General features: G+C 42.1%; 1 protein-coding gene and 2 pseudogenes across 4 annotated transcripts; all 3 read left to right on the plus strand.

Moving 5' to 3' along the window:
- The first annotated feature begins 1,953 nt into the window (after positions 1-1,953).
- Positions 1,954-23,522, plus strand: LOC148003567 (uncharacterized; annotated as a pseudogene). The gene is made up of 3 exons (XR_015629380.1): positions 1,954-2,386; positions 18,417-18,600; positions 22,726-23,522. The product of XR_015629380.1 is annotated as an uncharacterized LOC148003567 (transcript).
- LOC134480494 (uncharacterized) lies at positions 2,200-23,522 on the plus strand. 3 transcript variants are annotated; one of them, XM_087568865.1, is made up of 6 exons: positions 2,200-2,382; positions 11,762-12,030; positions 16,129-16,288; positions 17,618-17,749; positions 18,417-18,600; positions 22,726-23,522. In XM_087568865.1, the coding sequence occupies exons 2-6, from the start codon at positions 11,940-11,942 to the stop codon at positions 22,729-22,731; spliced, it is 573 nt and encodes a 190-aa protein (XP_087424991.1). In that variant the 5' UTR covers positions 2,200-2,382; positions 11,762-11,939; the 3' UTR covers positions 22,732-23,522. The 3 variants fall into 3 exon arrangements, with proteins under 3 accessions (XP_087424991.1, XP_087424990.1, XP_087424988.1); XM_087568864.1 differs by lacking the exons at positions 2,200-2,382; positions 11,762-12,030 and adding an exon at positions 15,190-15,400; XM_087568862.1 differs by lacking the exons at positions 2,200-2,382; positions 11,762-12,030; positions 22,726-23,522 and adding an exon at positions 15,190-15,400 and having other exon boundaries at positions 18,417-18,729.
- Positions 3,533-7,895, plus strand: LOC148003568 (reticulocalbin-1 pseudogene; annotated as a pseudogene).

The raw sequence follows: 23,522 nt of genomic DNA on the forward strand, positions 1-23,522 counted from the left end.
GTCTCCTGGATGATTTGAATTATATATGCTGCTCAAGATCCTTTTAACAACAGAAACCTAAATGTGTTTCTGATATTTCTATTCACTTGATCACTGTTCAATAATTGTACCAAGTTGATAGCTGTAATTTTTTATCACTTTAAGAATGTAAATTTCATGTGTATGTATACTTTTGATCCTAACTCTTTGGAGGCATAGGCAGGTGGGTCTCTTTTTTGAGGTCTACCTGGTCTACATAGGAAAACCCTGTCTTAAAAAATTAATCAACAAATAAGCAAATAAATAAAAAGAATTTAAAACACTTGAAATTAATATGAACACAACCACATCTTTAATAACAATTGATTTTTTATTGCAGATAATTCATATAATCAATTTAAAAAATGTTATATAGTATCATATGGGAACTCAATTTCACCGTAAAATAAACCTGCTCTTCTCACTTCATTGGTTGCTCTTAGTTAACATTTTCATACACATATATAATTTATTCTGATTATTCTCTCCCCCACATCTTCTCATCCCCTCCCCTATGACTTAAACTTATACAGTCTTCTAAATTTAGGCTTTCCAAATTTAGGATTTCTCTTTTATTTATTATACATTCCTTTACTTTTCCATCTACAGTTGATGATATCTTAATAAGAAACCCATTCTGTCATTAGGATTATCTCAGTGCTTGGTAAGAGACATTCACATTCTTCAGTAGCTTGTCATCAGTGCAGGAAATGACATCGAGGTCTCTCTCTGTTTCTGTCTCTCTCTGGCGCTGGCTCTCTGTCTCTGTCACCCTCTCCGTCTTTCTCTGTCTTTCTGTCTCTCTGTCTCTCTGTCTCTCTGTCTCTCTGTCTCTCTCTCCATCCCCTCCCCAATTGTTTTGTTTTCTAATACAAGGTCTCACACTTTAGTCTAGGCTTGAACTCAAGGCAATCCACCTACCTCAGCCTTGTGAGTGCTGGGATTCCAGGCATACACCATCTTGCCCAGTGAATTTTGTGACTCTCGTACATCCCTTTACCATTTCTGAATTATTTTTAATATTGCTGTGACCCTTTTCTAGCTTCTAGATGTAGATACATTAACTGATTAGAAGGTTTTATTTTTAAAAATTTATTTATTTATGTACATGAACACTCTGCGAGTGTGCCTGCATGTCAGAAGAGAGCTTCAGACAGAAGAGGGCATTGGATCCCACTGCAGATAGTTGTCTGTCAGCATGTGGTTGCTGGGAATTGAACTTGGGAGCACTGGAGAAGCAGGGCTCTTAACCACCAAGCCATCTCTCCAGCCTGATAAAAAAGATTTTAAATTTCATTCTATTTCTGTTTGTTTACAATCTTTCTTCTTGAGAACACTGTGATGGAATGTCCAAATGGTAATTAGTGGCGGTTGGTAGGAGCCATATGTGTGATGCTGCCATATGTATGAGGGGCTGGCAACAAGGTGCAGAGCCAAGACCATGGCCCATTGCCCTGAGGCTCGCCTGCTGGATCTGGGATCTCAGCCCCATCAGGATGCCTTCAGGTGAGGACAGCAGGTGGTGGCTTGCTCCCTGCTGAGCTGGCCTAGGAGAGTGGCAACCACAATCACCATGCCCAAGCCTCAAGCCTGGGGCAGCTGGAAGCTCCGCAGGCGATGGCCTCGGTTAGGTTATGTTGGGCCTGGGGGCCACAGAAGCCGCCCTGCGCCTCCTCAGAGCACTGAGGGGGTCTGACGGGCCTGGGCGGAGCCCAGAGATTCACACCACACGCCTCCCCGTGTCCTGCTTCCCCGTGTTGCCTGCACCGTGGAGTGGGCACCCGTGTTTGTCCCACCCCGCAGCTCGACCGCGCCCGAGCCGGGCCTCAGGGCACGCGGAGCTCGTGGGTGAGCGCGGGGCCTGAGGGGACCGGGCGCCCGCGTTATATTTGGCGCCCTCAGCAGCGCGTGTGCCTGGGCGAGTTTTCCATCAGCAGGTGCCAGCAGCCAGGGCGCCACCTCCCAAGCTGACTCCTCTCTCTCCCTCTCCAACCCCGGCAGGGCCCAGAGGTGATTCTGACTGCACGATGTCCTCCTTCCTGGAGGCGAGCTCTTCGCAGGCGCCACATCGCGAACAAAAAGAGAAAGAAGAAAAGAAAAGAAAAAGCAGAAGAAGCGGCCAGGGAAGGGGGCCTTAGCGGCGTTGGGCGTCACCTCGGCCACCGGAGGGCGCGCTATGACAGCGACGGGGTTTCCAACTGAGACTACAGCCTCGCAGTGTCCAAGGAAGAAGCCCAGGCCAGTCCTGCCAGGGGACCTCGAGGCCTGGCGCTCGCGCAGACCCCTAGCCCGACCTCCGGTCTGGTCCCCAGGGACAGCAAGGAGCAAGCAGGGCGGGCTGCACCTTAAGAGCAGCATCGTCAAGTAGGTAGGAGACCTGCTCCCCTCCTTGGACTGGTTCTGCACCCCCCCCCCCCCCCGCGCCCTGGGAAAGCCATGGCAGAAGGAGGCAATGCAAAGTGAGCCCACTAGGTAGGGGAAGGGAGGGTTCAGGAATGTATGGAGAGCTGAAGCAGGGATTGGAAAGCCCATGGCATTGAGAAAGAATGGAGAGGTAATCTGGAGTGTGCATGAGAGCTGTGCTCTGACATCCCCACAGCAACTTGGGGTTGTCACACCTCTCCAGATGACTTGGAATTAAATGGCCTGTACCTGCCAGGGCAGGACAGGCTTTTCAGAGGCAGCTTAGCCTGGTGGCACATCCCTGTAATGTTTCTAATGTATGTTAAAGGCCTGGGATCAAGGGAAAATATTTTCTAAAAACCTCAGGCAGTGAATGTATTATTTAATAGATTTCTTCTGATCTACTATGTAATTGGTTGCCCCTTGCAAGAAATTGTATTTGGAGGATGCAAAATACCCTCCTTCAATTACTTGGAGAAAGGGAACATAAACAGAGATTTCCTCTTTTTTAGCCTCCAAAGCTCTGAGAGATTACAGTTCTGCATAATTTAATTCTTTCCTACCTGCTATGAGCAGACCTTCAGATCAGCAAGTTCCTTTGGAATGGTTTTGCTTGTTGTTGTTCATTTTCCATGGTGCTGATTAGAAAGCCATGAATTGTTTTGTGAATTTTAAATTTCAAGAGGTGGCACCCAGAGTTGATGGTGGTTTCCTTCAAACACTGCAGTGTATTTGCAGCATAAAAAAATACTTCTTGTGACAAGAAGTGGAAAAAGAAAGTTGATGAGCTAAGAAAAGTAGAGCCTTGAGCCAGATCAACCATTTGGCTTCCTCAAATATGGAGCAAGCATGGAATGTGGCTTTTTCAGAATCGATGGGGTTTTTAGGATTGGGCACTGAATGCTGTCTGGTGCTAACCCGTCCCTTTTGTGGCTGACAACCCTTAGGAGACAGGTCAGAATGTGCCAACAGCACAGAGTTGGCACTGCTGGTGTTTGAACTCAGAAGTGCTCAGGAACTGTGAAAGTTTCTCTGTTATCACCCTGGAGCCATCTAGTGAAATTGACCACTGTGATGCTGTGAAAGAGAGGCTGTTGTGAGGGCTGGAGAGATGACTCAATGGGTAAGAGCACCAAGTGTTCTTCCAGAGGTCCTGAGTTCAAATGCCAGCAACCACATGGTGGCTCACAACCATCTGTAAGGAGTACTGATGCCCTCTTCTGGTGTGTCTGAAGACAGCTGCATTGTCTCACATATAAATAAATAAATCTTACAAAAGATTGTCATCTACTGCAGTTTCTATGTGGACAGGGCACAGTTGAAGGGCTTAAAGATCAAGTACATTGCCTGTCTTTAAAGATCAAATGTATCACCTAACTTTTAAACCAAGAAATGTAGTGTCTTTTTTGCTGCTTGTGTAGCTTTTAGTGATGTATCTTTTCTCCTAGTACGTCCTTTGTTTCCATAATAGTTGTTTTCAAGTATATATGATTATCGCTCCTATTTGCAGAGATATTCAATATTTTCATTGGTTAAATATTTGTGGTGAATTTACATTGTGATATCAGTAAAATGCTATGTGAAAATTTTAGAGAATATACCGGTTTGGGTAATTTTAATAATCTTTGCCCTCAAGTGGTGGCCTGTTTTCACATTGAAAAGCCTGGAATTCATTACCATCCATAGCAGGATTGATAGGGAAGCACAATGGACAGCAACAGTGTTGTTCCCTTTGACAGTTGTGGGAGCCAAGAAAGAAGAGTGACTTGCTTTTTGTGATTTACCAAATCAAGACTCAGAATCATTACTATAGAAGCCCATGGAAAAAATTATGAAGTTTTCAGAAATCACCAGTTGAAGAAATGGTGGTTTTGCTTATATTGAATTCTGAGTTTCAAAGTTATGTTTCATTTTTCTTTATTCCTTAATGAGGCTTTTTATTAAGTTTTTTTATTCACCATTACACACTTAGATGCACAGTGCTAGGATCATAGTAGGTGCTCATTAAATCACTGACCATTGGGGAGGAGGTGTGATAAGAAAGTATGTATTTTCTGTAAGTTCTGTTAGTTTTGGGAACAGGTGGTTTTAGGTTTACCATCATAGTTTGGTATCTTGTCCCACATAAGACAACTTGACAGAACCCCCTTTCTGGCCATTATGTTCAACTTATTTTTCTCTTAATCATTCTTGAAAATCATAGAAGTAGTGTGGAAAATTGATTGTACCTGCAGTATAGCAAAAAAGCCCAGTCTAGATAGGAAGCAGTTATGTTTCTCCATGAGCTGATGTCTTAAAACATCTAGATTTTAGGAATTTGGTGTTGTGTTTTCTAAACATACATCTTACAGCATACAGGTAACATCGTGAGAGAATAAAGGAATCTTTTGATTTAGCACCAAATTCCCTAAAGCAATGACTACTGCTCAGCTCTCCTGGCCATATGAATAGCCGAAATTATATTTCACTCTTTTAAAGAAATAATGAAAGCACTTAAGGTTAAAGCAGAGCCCATGGGAAAAGTTTGCTGTGGTGTTTCTCTTTGGTTTCTTTTGCTCTTTCTAGAGAATGACTTTAAGAAGTCAGGGCGGTCAGGTGGTCAGTGTGGTCAGGCAATCATGAGCAGATGGTTAAGCGATGTGCTAGGGCCCCATAGGTCAGTGAGCCCAGCTGAGATGCAGAGTCTAGCCAGTGAGCGTAACTGAATAGCAGAGGCTAGACAGTGAACCTGACTGAAGAGCAGAGGCTAGCCAGTGAGCCTAGCTGAAGAGCAGAGGCTAGCCAGTGAGCCTGACTGAAGAGCAGAGGCTAGTCAGTGAGCCAGGCTGAAGAGCACAGGCTAGCCAGTGAGCCAGGCTGAAGAGCAGAGGCTAGCCAGTGAGCCTGACTGAAGAGCACAGGCTAGCCAGTGAGCCAGGCTGAAGAGCAGAGGCTAGCCAGTGAGCCTGACTGAAGAGCAGAGGATAGCCAGTGAGTCTGACTGAAGAGCAGAGGCTAGCCAGTGAGCCAGGTTGAAGAGCACAGGCTAGCCAGTGAGCCTGCCTGAAGAGCACAGGCTAGCCAGTGAGCCAGGCTGAAGACTGAAGAGCAGTGATTTTAACCTTTATTTATAAGTTCTTCAGTTTTCCTAAAATTTCTACAAAGGTTTGCCTCCATAAAGTTTGACTTATAAGGTTCTCCTTGCTCTCTTCTTCTTATCTCCTTTCCTCTTGCTCTTATGACACAATAATTTCCTTACTCTCAATGCCTTACTCTCAACGCTATGCCTTTACTTCTAAGTTCTTCTTGAGTTCTGTTCTCTTCAGTTCAGTTCTGTCTAAAAAGCTTTCTCTCTCTTTGTCCTCAGCATTTGTATATCTTTCTGAACACAGCATCACATGGTGAAAAGTTCACCACAAGTTTGCACAGGAATTCAAATCATAAGTTGGATAATCAGTTTACGACAGAGAATGTTTACATGCATATCCATGAAGAGTAATCATCAGGATAAACCGTCACCATCTGTCACTGGCTCTGCATGTTCATGGAGAGTTAAAAGCTGTAATTTTTATGAGAAAAGAATAAGTGAAATTGCCTATAGGCAAATCCAGTCAATTATTTACGTTCAGTCCTCGCACCTATAGTAAATCATTAGTTCTCTTTTTATGAACTTTGGTTAATTGGTTTGTACCCTCTTAGCATGGGTTCTAATTTGTAGATGCCTGCTTGGTATTGCAGAAGCAATTCACTCATGAAACTTTAAGAAGGAAGAGTTCTCAATGCAATTTTGATTACCAGAGAAAACATAATAGCTGTCCCATTATAAAGGAGCTTAAAATTACTAATCTAATTTTAGGAATTCTTATAGAACCATCATAAGAATTAAGAAATCATCTATTTGTCTGTACATCATCACGCCAAGACAATACATCTTCATTGCTCTGTGGTGATCTGCTCAAAAGAGTGGGGTAAAGAGCATGACAAATACAGAGGCAGATACTTGCAGCCAACCATTCAACTGAGAGCAGGGTCCCCAATGGAGGAGTAAGAGAAAGGATTGAGGGAGCTGAAGGGGTTTACAGCCCCATAAGAACAACACTAAGAAACACCCAGAGCTCCCAGGACCGAAACCACCATCGAAAGAGTACACATGGACAGACCCATGGCTACAGCTGCATATGTAGAAGAGGATGGCCTTCTTGGGCACAAATGGGAGGAGAAGCCCTTGGTCTTGTCAAGGCTTGATGCCCCAGTGTAGGGGAAACCAGAACAGGGAGGCAGATAGGCCTGGGTGTTTGGGTGGGTGTGGTAACACCCTCATAGTAGAAGGAGGAGGGGGTTTTATAAGGGGTTTTGTGGAAACCAGGAAAACGTATAACGTTTGAAATGTAACAAAAGCCCTCTCTGGGGAAGGGACAGCAGATAAGGTGCTCTGAGCCCCTACTTCCCTGCTGCCTCCCTTTGATCGCAACTGTGGTGCATGGTCTCAGCCTGGGACTCTCCATGGGCTGCTGCTGGCACTGGTCCTGGCGTTCATGGCCAAGAGCATGATAAGCAAGGAGCACATGGTTTGTCCCGATTCAGAGCAGGGCCAGTGGCCACCAGAGAATAAGCACAGCTTCCTGTACGATCATGAGGTCTTCCTGGGCAAGGAGGACTCCAAGACCTTTGATAGCTAATCCTGGACGAGAGCAGGAGTAGTTGGGGAAAATTGTTGATCCAACTGACAGTGATGAAGGCAGCCTTGTTACTACTGAGGATCTGAAAGTTTGGATCAAACAGGTACAGAAAAGATACATCAACCAAAATGTGGCTAAACTCTGGAAGGATTATGATAGGGACATAGATGAAAAATCTCCTGGGAAGAATACCAGCAGGCTACCTATGGCTACTACCTGGGAAACCTTGCTGAATTCCAAGATAGCTCTGATCATCACAACTTTAAAAAGTTGCCTCCACGAGATGAGAGGAGGTTTAAGGCCTTGACGGTGACCTGACAGCTACTCAGTACGGGTTCATTGCTTTTCTGCACTAAGAGGATTTAGAACATATGAAGGAGATTGTAGTTCTGGAAACGCTGGGGAATATCGACAAGAACAGGGATGGTTTTGTGGACCAGGATGAGTACATTGTGGACATCTTTTTCTCACGAAGACAATTGCCCTGAGACCTACTGGGTTTTGTCTGGGGAGCAGTTCAATGATTTCCGAAATCTGAACAAGGATGGGGAACTGGATTAGGATGAGATTCACCATTGGATCCTCCCTCAGGACTATGACCATGCACAGGCTGAGGCCCAGCATCTGGTGTATGAGTCAGATAAAAACAAGGATGAGATGCTGACCAAGGAGGAGATTCTAGACAACTGGACCATGTTTGTGGGAAGCCATGCCACCAATTACAGAGAAGATCTTACCAAAAATCATGATGATCTTTGAAAGAAACTCATCCTCATGTGGCCAACAGTCACATGCTTTCTACGGATGTTCTGGGTGATTGCTATATTTGTCAAGTATATAGCAGTTGTGTCCCTAAACAATAAGAAACCTTTCTAAAGCTCAAAAAAATCATACATTGCACCACAAACAATAATAGTAGGAAATTTAAACACGCCACTTTCATCAATGTACAGATAAGGGAAACAGAAATTAAACAGAGACACAGAAAGACTAACAGGTTATGAAACAAATGGATTTAACATATATATATATAGAACACTCCACCCTAAAACCAAAGGATATACCTTCTTCTCAGCATCCCATTGTACCTTCTACAAAATTGACCATATAATCGGTCACAAAACAGGCCTCAACAGATACAGGAAGATAGAAATAACCCCATGCATCCTATCAAAAAACCACGGACTAAGGCTGCTGATCAATAACAACAAATAGGACAGAAAGCCCACATATACATGGAAGTTGAAGTCAATGACAACTTGGTCATTGGAGACATAAGAAAGAAATTAAAGACTTCTTAGAATTTAATGAAAATGAAGATACAACATACCAAAACTTATGGGACAGAATAAAAGCAGCACTAAGAGGAAAACACATAGCTCTGTATGACTGCAAAAAGAAACAAGAGAGAGCATATGTCAGCAGCTTGACAGCACACCTAAAAGCTCTAGAAAAAATTAAATAAACCCTAGAGGAGTAGAAGGCAGGAAATAATCAAACTCAGGGCTGAAATCAAACAAGAAGAAACAAAACCTAGTATCAAAAGAATCAGCAAACCCAGGAGCTGGTTCTTTGAGAAAATCAACAAGATACATAAACGCATAGCTATATTAACCAGAGGTCACAGAGTGTATCCAAATTAATAAAATCAGAAATAAAAGGGAGACATAACAACAAAATCTGAAGAAATTAAGAAGATCATCAGATCCTACTACAAAAACATATATTCAACAAAACTGGAGAATGTGGAGGAAATGGACAATTTTCTATACAGATACCAGGTACCACAGTTAAATCAGGAACAAATAAACCATTGAAACAACCCCATAACTCATAAAGACATAGAAACTGCTAATAAACATCTCCCATCCAAAAAGAGCCCAGGACCAGATGGATTTAGTGCAGAATTCTATCAGACCTTCATAGAAGACTTCATACCAATACTGTCCAAACTATTCCGCAAAATAGAAACAGACAGAGCACTACCAAACTCCTTCTATGAAGCCACAATTACACTTATACCTAAACCACACAAAGATACAACAAAGATAGAGAAATTCAGACCTATTTTATTTATGAACATTGATCAAAATGCTCAATAAAATTCTTGCAAACTGAATCCAAGAACGCATCCAAACAATCATCCATCATGGTCAAGTAGACCTCATGGCAAGGATGCAGGGATGGTTTAATATACAGAAGTTCATCAACGAAATTCATCATATAAACAAAGCCAAAACCACATGATCATTTCATTAGATGCTGAGAAATTATTTGACAAAATTCATTACCCTTTCATTAATAAAGTCCTGGAAAGATCAGGAATTGAAGGCCTGAATCTAAATATAGGAAAATGCAAAATACATCAAACCTGTACCTAACATCAAACTAAACTTAGAATATTGAAGGAATCCCACTAAAATCAGGGACTAGACAAGGCTGCCCACTCTTTCCCTACTTTTTCAATATGGTACTTAACATCCTAGCCATAGCAATCAAACAATGAATGTAGGTCAAAGGGAAAAAAATAGAAGGGATGAAGTCAAAACACTAATATTTGAAGATGATATGATAGTCTACTTAAGCAACACCAAAATTCTACCAGAGAACTACTTAACCTGATCAACAACTTCAGCAAACTGTCCGAGTATAAAATCAACCCAAACAATTCAGTAGCCTTCCTCTACTCAAAGGGTAAACAGGCTGAGAAAGAAATTAGGGAAATGGCACCCTTCACAATAGTCCCAAATAATATAAAATAACTTGCTGTTACTTGAACCAAGCAAGTAAAAAATCTGTATGACAAGAACTTCAAATCTCTGAAGAAATTGAAGAAGGTCTCAGAAGATGGAAAGATTTCCCATGCTCATAGATTGGCAGGATGAATATGGTAAAAAATGACCATTTTGCCAAAGGCAATCTACAGATTCAATGCCATCACCAACAATATTCCTACTCAATTCTTTATAAAGGTAGAAAGTGCAATTTGCCGTCATTTGGTAGAACATAAAACCCAGGATAGCAAAACTATACTCAACAATAAAAGAACTTCTGGGGGAATCACCATCTCTGACCTCAAGCAGTATTACAGAGCAATAGTTTGTATGGTATTGGCATACCGACAGGCAGATCAGTGGAACATAATTGAAGACACAGAAAAGAACCCACACACCTATGGTCATTTGATCTTTGACAAAGGAGGTAAAACATCCAATGGAAGAAAGATAGTATTTTTAACATATGGTGCTGGATCAACTGGAGGTCAACATGTAAAAGAATGCAAGTTGACCCATTCTTATTACCCTGTACAAAGCTTAAGTCCAAGTGGATCAAGGACCTCCACATCAAACCAGATACACTAAAAGTAATGGATAAAAAGTAGGGAAGAGTCTCCAAGACATAAGAACTAAGGAAAATTTCCTGAACAAAATACCAGTGGCTTATGCTTTAAGATCAAGAATCGACAAATGGGACCTCATAAAACTGAAAAGCTTTTGTAAGGCAAAGGACAGTGTCATTAGGACAAAAAGGCAACCCACAGATTGGGAAAAAATCTTTACCAATCCTGCATCTGATGGAGGGCTTATATCCAAAGTATACACAAAACAGAAGAAGTTAGAGTACAGAGAGCCAAACACCCCTGTTAATAAATGGGGTTCACAGTTAAAGAAAACATTCTCAGCTGAGGAATATAGAATAGCTGAAAAGCACCTAAAGAAATGCTCAATATCCTTAGTCATCAGGGAAATGCAAATCAAAACAACCCTAAGAATCCACCTCACACCAGTCAGGATGTTTAAGATCAAAAAATCAGGTGACAACAGATGCTGGCGAGGATGTGGAGAAAGAGGAACACTCGTCCATTGTTGCTGGGATGGCAAACTGGTACAAGAACTCTGGAAATCAGTCTGAACGTTCCTGTAAAATTGGACATTGCACTACCTGAGCACACAGCTATACCTGTCCTAGGCATGTACCCAAAAGATACTCCAACATACAACAACACATATGATCCACTATGTTCATAGCAGCCTTATTCATATTAGCCAGAAGCTGGAATGAACCCAGATGCCCTTCATCAGAGGAATTTATTCGAAAAATGTGGTACATCTACACAATGGAGTACCACTCAGCTATCAAAAACAATGACAACATTCAATTCATAGGCAAATGGAAAGAACTAGAAAATATCATCCACAGTGAGGTAACCCTATCACAGAAAAACACACTTGGTATGCTCTTGGGAGCGATGGCCATGAAGCCCTCCATTATTGATGTTATTATTATGGTGAGCATTAAGTATGCCTGGGTTCATGGAAAATCGCCAGCCAGCTGCAGAAGACTAATACAAATGTGGTGGTCAAGATGAATAATCATATGATAACGTGTGACATTAAGATACCCAATGTCATGACCTGTAACCTTTCTGAAAAACCAACATCCTGCTGACTAATAGATATGAAAAACCCGTGACCTTTCTGACAACCTGTCAACACCAGCCAATTCTCTGACCACACGAATATTGTGTCCTTAGCGTGGGTAAATGTTTCTTACTTCCCCCCTCTCTCTGTTACCCTTTTTATGGTACAAATTCAGCCTTGGGGAAAAATAAAATTGTCGCCTTGATCAGACACTTGTCTTGGAGTCCTTCATCACATCTCTTGTCCTTCATTCTCTTCCAGGTACTGAACACCCCTCGTTGACAGTATGCACTCATTGATAAGTAGATATTGACCAAAACCTCGAATTACCCAAGATGCAATCAACAGATCTCAGGAAACTCAAGAAGAAGGATGACCAAAGTGCATATGCTCCCACTCCTTCTTAAAATGGGGAACAAAAATATCCATAGGAGGGGATATGGAGGCCAAATCTAAAGCAGAGACTGAAGGAACAGCCATTCAGAGTCTGCCCCACATGTGGCCCATATATATACAGCCACCAAAACTAGGTAAGATTGATAAAGCTAAAAAGTGCTTACTGAAAGGGACAGATTATGCATCTCCCCTGAGAGACACATCCAGGGCATGTCAAATAAAGAGGTCAGTGCTAGCAGTAAACTACTGAACTGAGAACAAGACGCCCTTTATGGGAATTAGAAGAAGTATTCAAAGAGCTGAAGGGCTTGCAACCCCATAAGAACAGCAATGCCAACCAAATAAACCACTAGCAAAAGACTATACATGGACTGACCCAGGGGTCCAACTGCATATGTAGGAGAGAATAGCCTTGATGGGGCACCTGTGGAAGGGGAAGCCCTTGTTCTTAACAAGGTGGGACCCTCAGTGCAGTGGAATGTCCGGGAAGGGGTTTCTAAGTGGCATGGATTGGGGGACCATACATATGGGAGAGGTCATGGCAGGGGTGCTTATGGACCAAAAGCTGGGAAAGGGAATAACGTTTGAATAAAACATATATATCTATTAAAAAAACTGAAATTTAAAAAAATGATACTAGTACCAAAAAATAATCAAAAAATGTGAATAAGAAAGATATTTTAGGTTTTGGAAAAAGATGAATGCCAGGTATTTGAAAAACTGTATGACCATGGTAAACACTTTAATATACTTGAGAAATTTTTTACATGTTAATGAACTGCATCTTTTTTTAAATAGTGAATGGAAATCCAGTCCCTTCCTGGCTGTGAGGCTAGGTATCCAGATGTAGTGGAATTCATTATTTGTTGGTCCTGAACCTTTGAGTCTGCTTCTAACTCAGCTTATGCCAAGGAAACTAGGCCAGGGTGATGTCTAAGACATTGACCAAACCATCTGGACTAACAATCACAGGTGAAATTCCACCTTGTAAATGGGACGAGAGGAATAAAAGATACCTTTAAGGATTTAAAAAGGATAAAATGTACCCAAAAAAATCCAATAAAAAATTTAAAATAAAAATAACTTCGGAAATACAAAATACTGGGGTGCCATTCCACAATCATGATGTGTTTCTTCTTTGATAGCTTACAGGTTAATTTACTTCTCTATAACTGTTTTCTTATTTCAAAGTAAGTAATGGCATCATCTGTGGAGTGATGGTGAGAACAAAAGCTTTGCCGAACTTGAATAATCGATCCCTCCCAAGCATGTGCTTAATATTCTAAGAACAGGGAAATTTCCTGAGGGGATTAAAGAACAAAATCCAAACATAAAACAGGAACAACAACGATGTAAAAACATTCTGCACGCTGGGTATGAAGGCATGTTGCAACTTTAATCACCTTTGTAGGTATTTCTAATAAACACACAAAGAAACAAAAATCCCATCACAGTCCTAGCAGTTGCATCCAACAAAGAGAGAGCTGTGAGGTAGTGCGTGCTGCTTCTTTCCCCAGATACCCCTGGGCCTCAGGCCTGCACCCAGTGAGCTGGACCAAGAGCAGCCAGGTTGAAATTCCTGCTGCCATGGCAGGATTCTGCAGGAACATTTCCCTTTGACAACAAGGAACCTGTGTGGAGGAGACCTCTTGGTGAGTCCTCAAGGACTCTATGTGTCCTATTCTACAGGGAGAAGCCCTGCCAGGTCTTTGGCAAGGCCAGCCAGTTGTATGGGGAAGTCTCTGGTCCTGTGGCAGAGGGCGAGGAATGGCAGAAAGAATGGCAGCTCCACTGAGAGCAAAGGCTACCCCTTCTAGGCCTGTGACCTCCTAATTAATTTATCTTTTCACCTGATGCCCTATTCACATTTTCTTACTATCATACAACTGTGATCTTGATGAGCAGCTGGGCCCTTGTTTTCTTAATCAGTTCTTTGTTGTCACAGACGTTTTTAACTTACTCCAGCCCCTGAGACTTATTCATAACTTCTGTATGAAGTAGGACCCTTGGTGGGACTGTCATCTCAAAAATAGAAGGTTCAGTAATCCAAAAGATTGGACTCCAGTTTACCTCAGGCCAGGAAAGAAGTCAGCCACCATTAGTAAAAGAGCAAGGGAAAAAGTACATAGGACACATAAGTGCCCTAATCAGAAGAAAAGATCCTCAAATTCTAAGGGCCGCACATCTGCACCCCTCTCTTCTGAGCTTTGTATAGTGATGTTGTATAACTCCAGATGGTAGTAAAAGGCAGAGTTCTTCCCAGAAAGGTCAGACATGATTTTCACTCTTACATCTGTGAGGTGGGGTGGCATTATAGCACACATTCATGTTGAATTATTATAACACCTATGATAAGAAAACAAAATCCATATATCACAATGCCAAATGGACTCCCTCCTGAACTTATGGACCCATTAAAATTGAGTTTCAACCTGAACTCAGGCCATTCCACTCCCTTTCCATCCTCCTGATTCTTATGTTTGCTACACGTAAAAGATCATGGTGTAGTCCCCAACATCCTCATGCCTAGACTTGTCTATTCAGGAAGTATGATATTGGAGAAGTGATGGCTATGTAGTTACAATGTATTAACACAAGGTCCAAGTTGACATTTGCTCACTGATGTCCAATTTAATTGTCTTGTTATATTTGAGAAAGGGAGGATGCCCTACTTTATATATAAAACGGACAGAAATTTATTATTTTTATATGCCCTGTAGTTGATCCCTATGATCCCAAGGAAAAGGAGCATTTATTGGAAAAAAAATAGGATTATAGACCATTGATTTTGTGAAATACATGGATATGTAAATGGAAACAATGTCAGCTGTCAAGGACTGCACAGTAAGCAAATATTTCCAGGTTTTATACACTCAGAGGTATAGAAGAAAGATATTGGCCTCCAGAAAAAGGGAAAAGCTTAGGAATCGAAGTACATGTCACATGCATTGTCTCGAGTAGTAGATTTACTTTTAAGAAAAATCTCCCTCCTCCTTGGTCCCTAGAGATTTGGGTGCTAAGAAAAATCTGTTCTCCAATTCAGGGTTGTAAGCAACCCTCCCCAGCAAAAGCATTGTTGACTTTTAATGAAGCAGAGAGGCATATGTAGCTCTGAAATAGAGGTTGCCAAATGGTATTCCCAGTGACACATGGGAGACTGGAGGAAAGGGTCTCCACAGAAATTCATCAGTGTGGGGAGAGCTGGTTAGTAGGTAGGCCATAGAATTTTCCAGTGACATCACCAGTAAGCCCTTCACTGGACACTCTATTGTATCTAAGAGATCCCTAGAATCTTCTGTGATGTCACCAGTGTTGTGGTGACACCAACTGCCTTTGGGATATTACTTCAGTTCCCTTTGGGTTCACAAGCAGGCATGTTTCGCCAGCTGCTCAGGCTATTTCGGAAGGAAAGTGTTGATCAAGGAGAAACCACACCAGGTCAGAGGGAAGCTGACCCCCTCTCTAGTGAAACAGGAAGGAGGAAATCATTCTGGGGAAGGCTTGGTGAGTCATGGGCAGAGTTGGGGAACATCCTCAAGGAGGTAGGTTTGAGATGTGCCTTCTAAGACTAGGCCTTACAAGCAGGAGAGTTGGGATTTTTCAAAGGCAAACCAAGAGTCAGGAGTTCCTGATCTTTAATTTGAGAGAAAGACATAAAGTGGTAAGACTTCAGTGTCTTTTCTTGAAGCTTTTTAACTGTGAGTGTCAATGATTGGCAGGAGGAGTCACTGTGAGATTAACAATGTGACCATCCATGGTTGGGAGTTGAAGCACTTCATCCTCTAGATTACTGTAGGTTACAGAAGTCTCTGATGGCGAGAACAAGGAAGGATGCACCCCTAGTCATGAATTGAGTTCTCAGACACTTTGGGCTGGACCACACTTGGTTAGAGCTTGATGGTGCTAAACATTATGAAGTCATTATGAACTCCAGGATTATCTGCACCACATCTGATATGAGATAACAATGTCGCAGATGTTTATGTCTCAGTCAGATTATACATTTCTGTGCCGGGGTTTGTGTAATAGTGAGTGTGGTACGCATATGGCATTAGAGGTTGGGAAGAGGGACATAGCTTAAGAATCAACCTTTAAGAAAGCTTTTCTGCTCTTTCAGGGATTCACCCAGTCTCTACCATTTCCCCTTCCTCAACCTCCTTTTCGGATTCAGAATGATCTATTCTGCCCATTGGTTCAAATATGCAAATTCACTTGGGTTTATCTGTGTACAGGTTTTGGTAGGAAGGCATCATCCCAAAATGTCATCAGTAAGCAAGAGGAGTGTCTAAAGGAACTGGAGGAACTCAAATTTGAAATCCAGAAGTGTCAATTCGAGAGGGATGAACTTTATCAAATCCTGGATCTTTATATCTATGATGAGTGGGACCACAGGTAGTCATTATGCCCAGTAACCTGTTCACTGTCTTGCGCTCTCTCTCTACTACCTCAAGATTTACTCATAGCACGAGAAAGTTTCACCTCTCATCCTGGATTTTAAGGAGATTTGGCAGGCATTTGCTTGTGAGATAAGCTAGGTGCTGTGTGTTTAGGGTCAAACTTTTTGTACTTGACCCTGATCTCACTGGATTAGCGTTGGTTCTGTCAGCAGCTGGAAGGACCTTGTCACACTTGCTGCAACTGTGTGTGTGTGAATGAAATGCCTGCACGTCATCACTCTTTCCTCTGAATTTGTTCATTATACACTGATTCTATGGCACCTCCATGGATGTAGTTGGCATTCTAAATGTGTTTGGATATGGGTTGGTATGTATGTATGTGGAAGTATATGTGGTGTTTTATCAGGATCAGGACGTCTGGGACCTTTGATGGGGTCTGAGGATTTGTTTGATCAACACTTTGCAGGTCATGATAGTGATGAGTATGTGGAGGCCCACACTGATCAAAAGAGAACTTTGCTCCTTCTGTATACCTTGGTGGCACCCAGGACTCTCCCGAGGGGAGGAGGTGCTATAAATCCTCTTCCCTGTCAAACTTAGTTATGCCCTCTGAGAATTCATGTAACGATAGAAACCAAGGATTGAGTATACCTGCTTTCAAAACAAGAGAAATGTCATCACAGCTTTCTCTTGGGCCCAAAGCTGTGGCACAGACTGGAGGAATCTTCTTCCTGAACTAGTCAATTCCATCATGCTCACCTGGCCAGCTCTTGAAGGTCAGGTCCCTCCAACTGGTACCGTGACTCTGTTTTCCTGTGCCCAGGATAATAAACTTAACCAGTACAAATACTTTGAAGGAGAAAGTATGTGGTACATACTGAGTTTAAGTAATCGAGAGAACAGTCTGATTTCACCTAATTTGTTTCACCTGCTTTGATCTTTAGGTTTTTATTTTTTTAACTATCCAGGGATTGTTTATTGTGACCTAGAAAGGGTCACTGTGGTCTTGACAGTTGTTATTCCCAAACAGGCAGCTCTCAGGCTCTGCCCCCTCCTATATAGTGAGTCTTTGCATAACCATATCTCTCAGAATTCCAAGGATCCTTATTTCAAAACAAATGTTTGCTTATTTACATAGAAATATTTTCTGTGGATTGAGTCTCACTGTTGGGTTTTGGTCTGGTTTTTGACTTTGCCAATTTCTTTCCTTCCACCATTCTTTGAATTTGAACTTTTTTATTATATATTTTTATTTACATTTCACCTAATTCTGAAATCGTGAGTTCAAAACATTATTTGTTCCTTTGGCCATGACCTAACCCAGGCTGCATGTCGAATTGCCAATACTTCAATCTGAACATGAGATGAGAATGATGGCTATGCAAATGATGACCAACTCAATAAGTGATGCCATGGAGAGGTACAAGGAGCTCATACAAGTGAACACTTCCTACCGGTGAGTCGCTGACAGAGATGAGAACCCAGCACTAGGCAGGGAATGCTTCTGTCCTGTATGACTTTAACAAAAGTCAGGGCTCTGGTTCCATGGTGTCTGACTCTTAACAAGAAGCCTGCCTCCTGGCAAGGGTCTTAGATTTGTAGCTCTTGGACTCAGTTGTCGTACATGTGAGGGGTGTAGAAGACCCTCCAATTGTTATTTTCCCCGTTAAAGATCCTCAAGATAGAAAAGGTTTGCACCATGATGGGAATATCAATCAACTCTGAATCTCTAGGACTCTGACAGGAGATATAAAGATCTGTGATCCATGAGAAACACATGGAAAGATTGTATAGCTATTGGGTCTTCAACTACCCCTCAGAGGGGCTTTCCCCACAACGAAAGATGGTTTCACCATACCATGGATATACGAGCTCCCTTATGGACCATCTCTTCTTCCTTGATTTATATAAACCGTCTTAGTGTCAGGATTTTCAGAAGTACTTTGCTTCATGTGGAATGTGGATTCTGGATTTGACCTCCTCTAATTGGTGTTAACTTGTATAGTGTGGCTCTATTCTGGGGATTTCTGAGGATGAGGACCCTTGAAGGGATGATTGGACTTGCAGGAGTGACAGGCAAATAGAGGCTGGCTGGGATTTACCATTTTTTGTTTGTGGTTCAGCATCAGGCAATCCCAGCTCCTGCGTGAACAAGCTCAATTGAAGAACAATATACAGATTTTGCTGAATGAGAAGAGAGAACTGCTGGTGGAGCAGACTGAACTGCCAGCATCCTCTGTGGAGGCAAAGAGGTTCTGTGAAGAGGCCGGAATGAACATCTGTGACCCCAGAGCCAAGCAACAGCAGGTAGGGTTAGGACTCAGGTCAGGTGGTCCTCATGTCTTACCATAAACATAGACACACCAATGTAACTGTCTATTGACTGATCCATGTCCTGACCTAGGTCTCATCCAAGTGTTCATTCATGTGATGGTTTACAAGGCTTTCTGTGGAGATAGCCCCTTTTCCAGAAACTGCATGTTTGGAAATGAAATGCTCCTGCTCTTTGAGAATCTGCACTTCATTAAGGGAGATAGGTTGATCACACAGCACAGCACTACATGCCATTATGTATGGAGGGTGCTATGTGGGAGCCCCTCTTTAGACTAGAACAGGGCTTTGAGGGATGAAGCAAAAGCCTGGAGCTCATTTTTTTTACAGGGATCCTTGAGACTCAGGAAGTAAGTAGTTTTCAAGGAGGAGAGCTTGGTGGAAATGCCAAAGAAATGGTTCTCATTGTCATTTGTGGTGGCTTTTGTTCTTCCTCCCCTCATGTCCCTGTATATGAAGATGGTGACTTCATGCTTCATAGATCTTGGGTAACTACAGAGCCTGTGTATTAGCATGTCAGTCCTGTCTTATTTGAGTGCTCCTGGAGAGTTCATAACTGGGCCTTAGAACCTGAAGCTGTTTAGAAGAGCAAGGATGTGGAAAAGGTTTCTCAAAGGCTGAGGGTTGGCATGAGATACTTGAGGCTTCAAGAACAAAGTTATCCATATGTACCCCCAATTCTCACCAAGAAAGGTGCATTGCTGTGCTGACCTGCATCTTAGGGAGCATGCGGGGAGGCCAGTTCATGACATGCAGTTTTGTCCAGTCATTATCTAACTTAGTCCTTTAAGCCTAGGTCTCTCAACAAACATGAAGCTTCCTGTTTTGTGCTGGCCAGCAGTCTTTGCATCATTCGTCCAGTTCCAAGATGAGCCCCCTCTCTTATTTGTCTCAACACATTCTTAAACCATTCAGCTATTTTAAAAATAAGGATTAGATTTCTTCACTTTACCTGAACAGGTTATCCCCCGGGAAGATTCTGGATTGTCTTATTGGCTTCACCATGATCTTGCATGGAATCCTAGAGTGCAACCCTCTGCTGACATTGCTTTGCTGACTATATCATTGGTACTGCATTCTTTCAGGATAGATTCCCTCTCAATATTGTACACAGTGCTGCCTTTCAGAAAAGTCACTGTATGTTATTTATTTAGCCTTTTTCTGACTGACATTGAGGTTGTTTTAATATCACAGGAACTCTAATGTGATGAAATATTCCTGGGAACTGACCATGAGTCACTGTCTTCTCTGATGCTTCCAAAGTCTTCTTTGAAGGAAACAGGGTAGTTTTAGTGAGGGGCCTATGATGAGTCAGCATAGAGCTTGATGGAGTCTTTTCCTAGAAATCTCTCTCTTGAGGATTTGATGTTGTGTTGTTTAGAGTATCTGTGCAGAACATGTAAATTACTTGTCGGACCAGCAAGTATCTGCATAGAAAGTTTTCCTGAAGTGGAAATGAGTACAGGCCAGGGCAGCACAGCCTGCTTGAGTCTAAGAGACTTGTACACAGCATTGTTCCCACTAATTCCTCACTCAACAGGAAATGTGCTGCATAAGAGCAAAGTTTTCATTTGTGCATGCGAGTGTGTATCTGTGTGTCTGTGTTTGTGTGAGTGTTTGTGTGTGTGTGTGTGTGTGGTGTGTGTGTGTGTGTGTGTGTGTTTGCAGTAGTGAACGTGTGTTTCCCTCAATTCCAAGTTTCATGAGAAAAGTACTCTAAGCATTCACTTTACATCCATGAAACATGAAATAGAGCTGCCCAGTCATTTGGCATCTCCATCTAGCTCTGTACAGCAAAAGGACACATAAATTACTAATTTATTCTGTTTCCAAAAATTTCAGAACAGAATTATCCTGTGAAGTCTGGGGGAGGAGTGGAAATATGTTCAAGTTAGTCGTATTTCACAGGGGTAACAAATGGTACAGGCCTAGAGCTTGCAGGTACCTTTTTGTTATGGTGTAGAAGCAGGACAATAAAATACTTTAGAAATGCAACCCCCAAAAAGAGGACACAAAAACACCTGTAAAGTTAGATTTTCAAGTGATTACAGGAAAAACCACTGATCTGCATTGAAATCCTTTGGAGCACATCAAAGGAATGGAGTACTGGGAGGTAAGGGCAAGGCTTCTCTAGAAAAATCCATGAGTTTATCCTGCTTCTCTGTTCTTTGTGAATTGTGAAAGCCCACTGGAAGGTTGTGTCACTCACTGTGTCTTCTCCAAGGTTGCTTTCCACATTGCCTGCTACCATTTCTTTCCAGCTACCTTGGCACACTACAACTTCCCGTGGGAGTTGGCTTGGATTTTATTCATTGAGAATTTGAGTTGCTTGGAATTGTATCGTCATCCAGAAAAAGTCCCATAGCTATGCTGTGGTGCAAGAACAGGGTAGTTTCAGGAGCCCCTTTAGGTGCACAGATAATCCAAAGCGCTCCCCTATGTTATCTGTGTAGCATTCTGCAAGTGCTGTCAATCAACATCATTTTCTCTCAGTTAATTTCAGCCTCAATGGGTTAGGAGAAATGATGAGCTTCAAATGGGTCTGACAGTGTAAGAACAGGTAGCCCTATGAGAAGCCATGTTCAGAAAGTGGAACAGAAGTTTTAGTTAACCCAGTGATTCCACAACAAGGAGTAGGTATTGCCATTGCAACTAGGGAGCATCAATGTTGTAGTGGTCCCAGAGTAACCTTGAAGGAGAATCTATCCAGACGTCCATCAGCCAAGGAGTAAAAGTGTACCATACGATGGAGCCCTTCCATAGATTCTGATTCAGTGTGAGATAATCCATGCAAGCGTTTACTTACTTATTCAAATTATCTGTGGAACAATCACATTACAGGGAGAAAATTTGTTGATTTGGATCCTGGTTATGGAGATTTCCTATGATTCTAGCTTTGGGCATGAAGTCACTCAGGCTATGGTAAAGACAGCTCCGATTAGAAGAAGTTGCACACTTTGGGGAAAGTCTGAAAGAGTGAACAAGAACAAGAGTCTAGTCCACCACCAATATATGATCCTTTGCTGAGCAACAAGACAGCTCTACACAGCCTTTGGGACTTGCTAAGCCAGATTGTTAATGGGGAAAGAACCCTGAGTCTATGACGGTTTATGGGTGGACAGCACATCACTGACTGAGCTGTCTATAGGCTCTGGCCACTATGTACATATCCCACTCAACATTTTTTTTATGCCTCCAGCGAATCCTGGGGAATCTTTACATTAAGCATTAATGTTCAGGTAGGAACACAGGCTGGAAGAAGCCATTTGAATATCCTTCCCTATATAAATACCCTTTTTGGGTGGATGACCACCCCACCTGGATTTCAGCCTCAGGCAGCTAAGGAGCTACTCAGAGTATTGTTCTGGTACAGTTCATGTGAATTTTGCCCATGAAACAATATATATGATCCTCTGGATTTCTTGCTATGTTCTACTCCTTTCTTCCTGTGATCTCTCCGGAAATATCTGAGGACATTTTCTCTTCTGTCCTCTCACAAATTGCCTTACACTAGCCATAGACTTACAGGGGTGCTGTTCTGTTTCTACATCACAATCACATTTAATGTCCGTGTGTACGCTGGGAAGATTTGCATGGAGCACATTCTCAGTGATTACAGGATCTATGCAATTCCCATGGATTTGATGTGAGATGGCTTCTCTGTGTATTTGCAGATACAGTGGTTACAAATTGAACCTCCGCAGGTTCCTTCAGTGCTAACGTAATCAGAAATTTCACCTCAATTCTGGGCATGTTCTCCAGAAGGAATCCACATGGTATTCTAGGTTGCTCATACCTCTCTTGAACTCAGGTTCAGACATAGCTACAATGTTATTATTCAATGTCATATACCTGGACCAGTGGGAAAAAATGCTCATTTTTCTCTTAATCCCAGTACAGTGCATAGTCCACAGTTCAAATTCTAGCAGTGTTAAAAGCTGAGATATAAATCCAAGCGCAGGTACTCTATGTCACTTGGGGATGCAGGGACTGACCTAGGCTGACAGGTCATGCTGGATTGTCCAACTGAATAGAGCTGATGTAAGAGGGAGAGCTGAATTGACAACCACTCACTAAATCTTTATTCCCTTGCTCTGCTAGGTCTGAAATTCTCCAGCAGAAACTCGAACATGACACAGACCAGGACAAGATCTCCCTTGGAGAGAAGAGCTACAGGAGGAGAACTAAGTGTGCACAGCAAATACACCACTATTGCGTCTCATCTGTAGTGTCCATAGCAATTGTGGACGGCATTTTCCTCCTTTAGTTTAACTTCTTTGAATTGAATAGGCTGTACTTTCACCTCAGCTCTCTCCAACAAGTGTGCACTTTTTGAGGGACTCAGAGAAGTGTTGATGCACATCAATCAAGAGCTGCTGGTCATCCAGAAAGACTGTGCACGTGTAAATTTGTACTTGTCCTGATGGGTCATCCAGAAGAGTTTCATGGAGATCAGTTCACAACATTGGAAAGACTTTGTGACAAAGTCTGTAATATCATTTATACTCAGTATTGGTAGGCTTTTTCCTTAATACCCCACTCCAACAAAACAGACCTACTTCCACTCCTCTCGAGAAGATTGTTACCATCACTAACAGCTTTTCTACTATGTCTCCAAGGCAAGCCACAGCTATAAGTCTATTCTGCAAAAGGAGCAGCAAAAGAATGCTTAGCGCAATTCTTCTTTTTAAAGTTTGGTTAATTTTTAAATGTTTTGGTTATTTGGTTTTCCTTCTATTCATTTGAAGATTTATTATTTATCTGTTGTTCTTGTTTTGTTCATTTGCTTGTCTATTTTGATAAGGATATAGACTGTATATATTGACTACCTGCATCTGGTTACTATCAAGTAAATTGGATGTATTCTGGTCAATAAAGGAGTAATCTCAAACTCTTCA

The sequence above is a fragment of the Rattus norvegicus genome, chromosome 9, assembly GCF_021556685.1.
Source record: "Rattus norvegicus strain SHRSP/BbbUtx chromosome 9, alternate assembly SHRSP_T2T, whole genome shotgun sequence".
Lineage (NCBI taxonomy): Eukaryota > Metazoa > Chordata > Mammalia > Rodentia > Muridae > Rattus > Rattus norvegicus.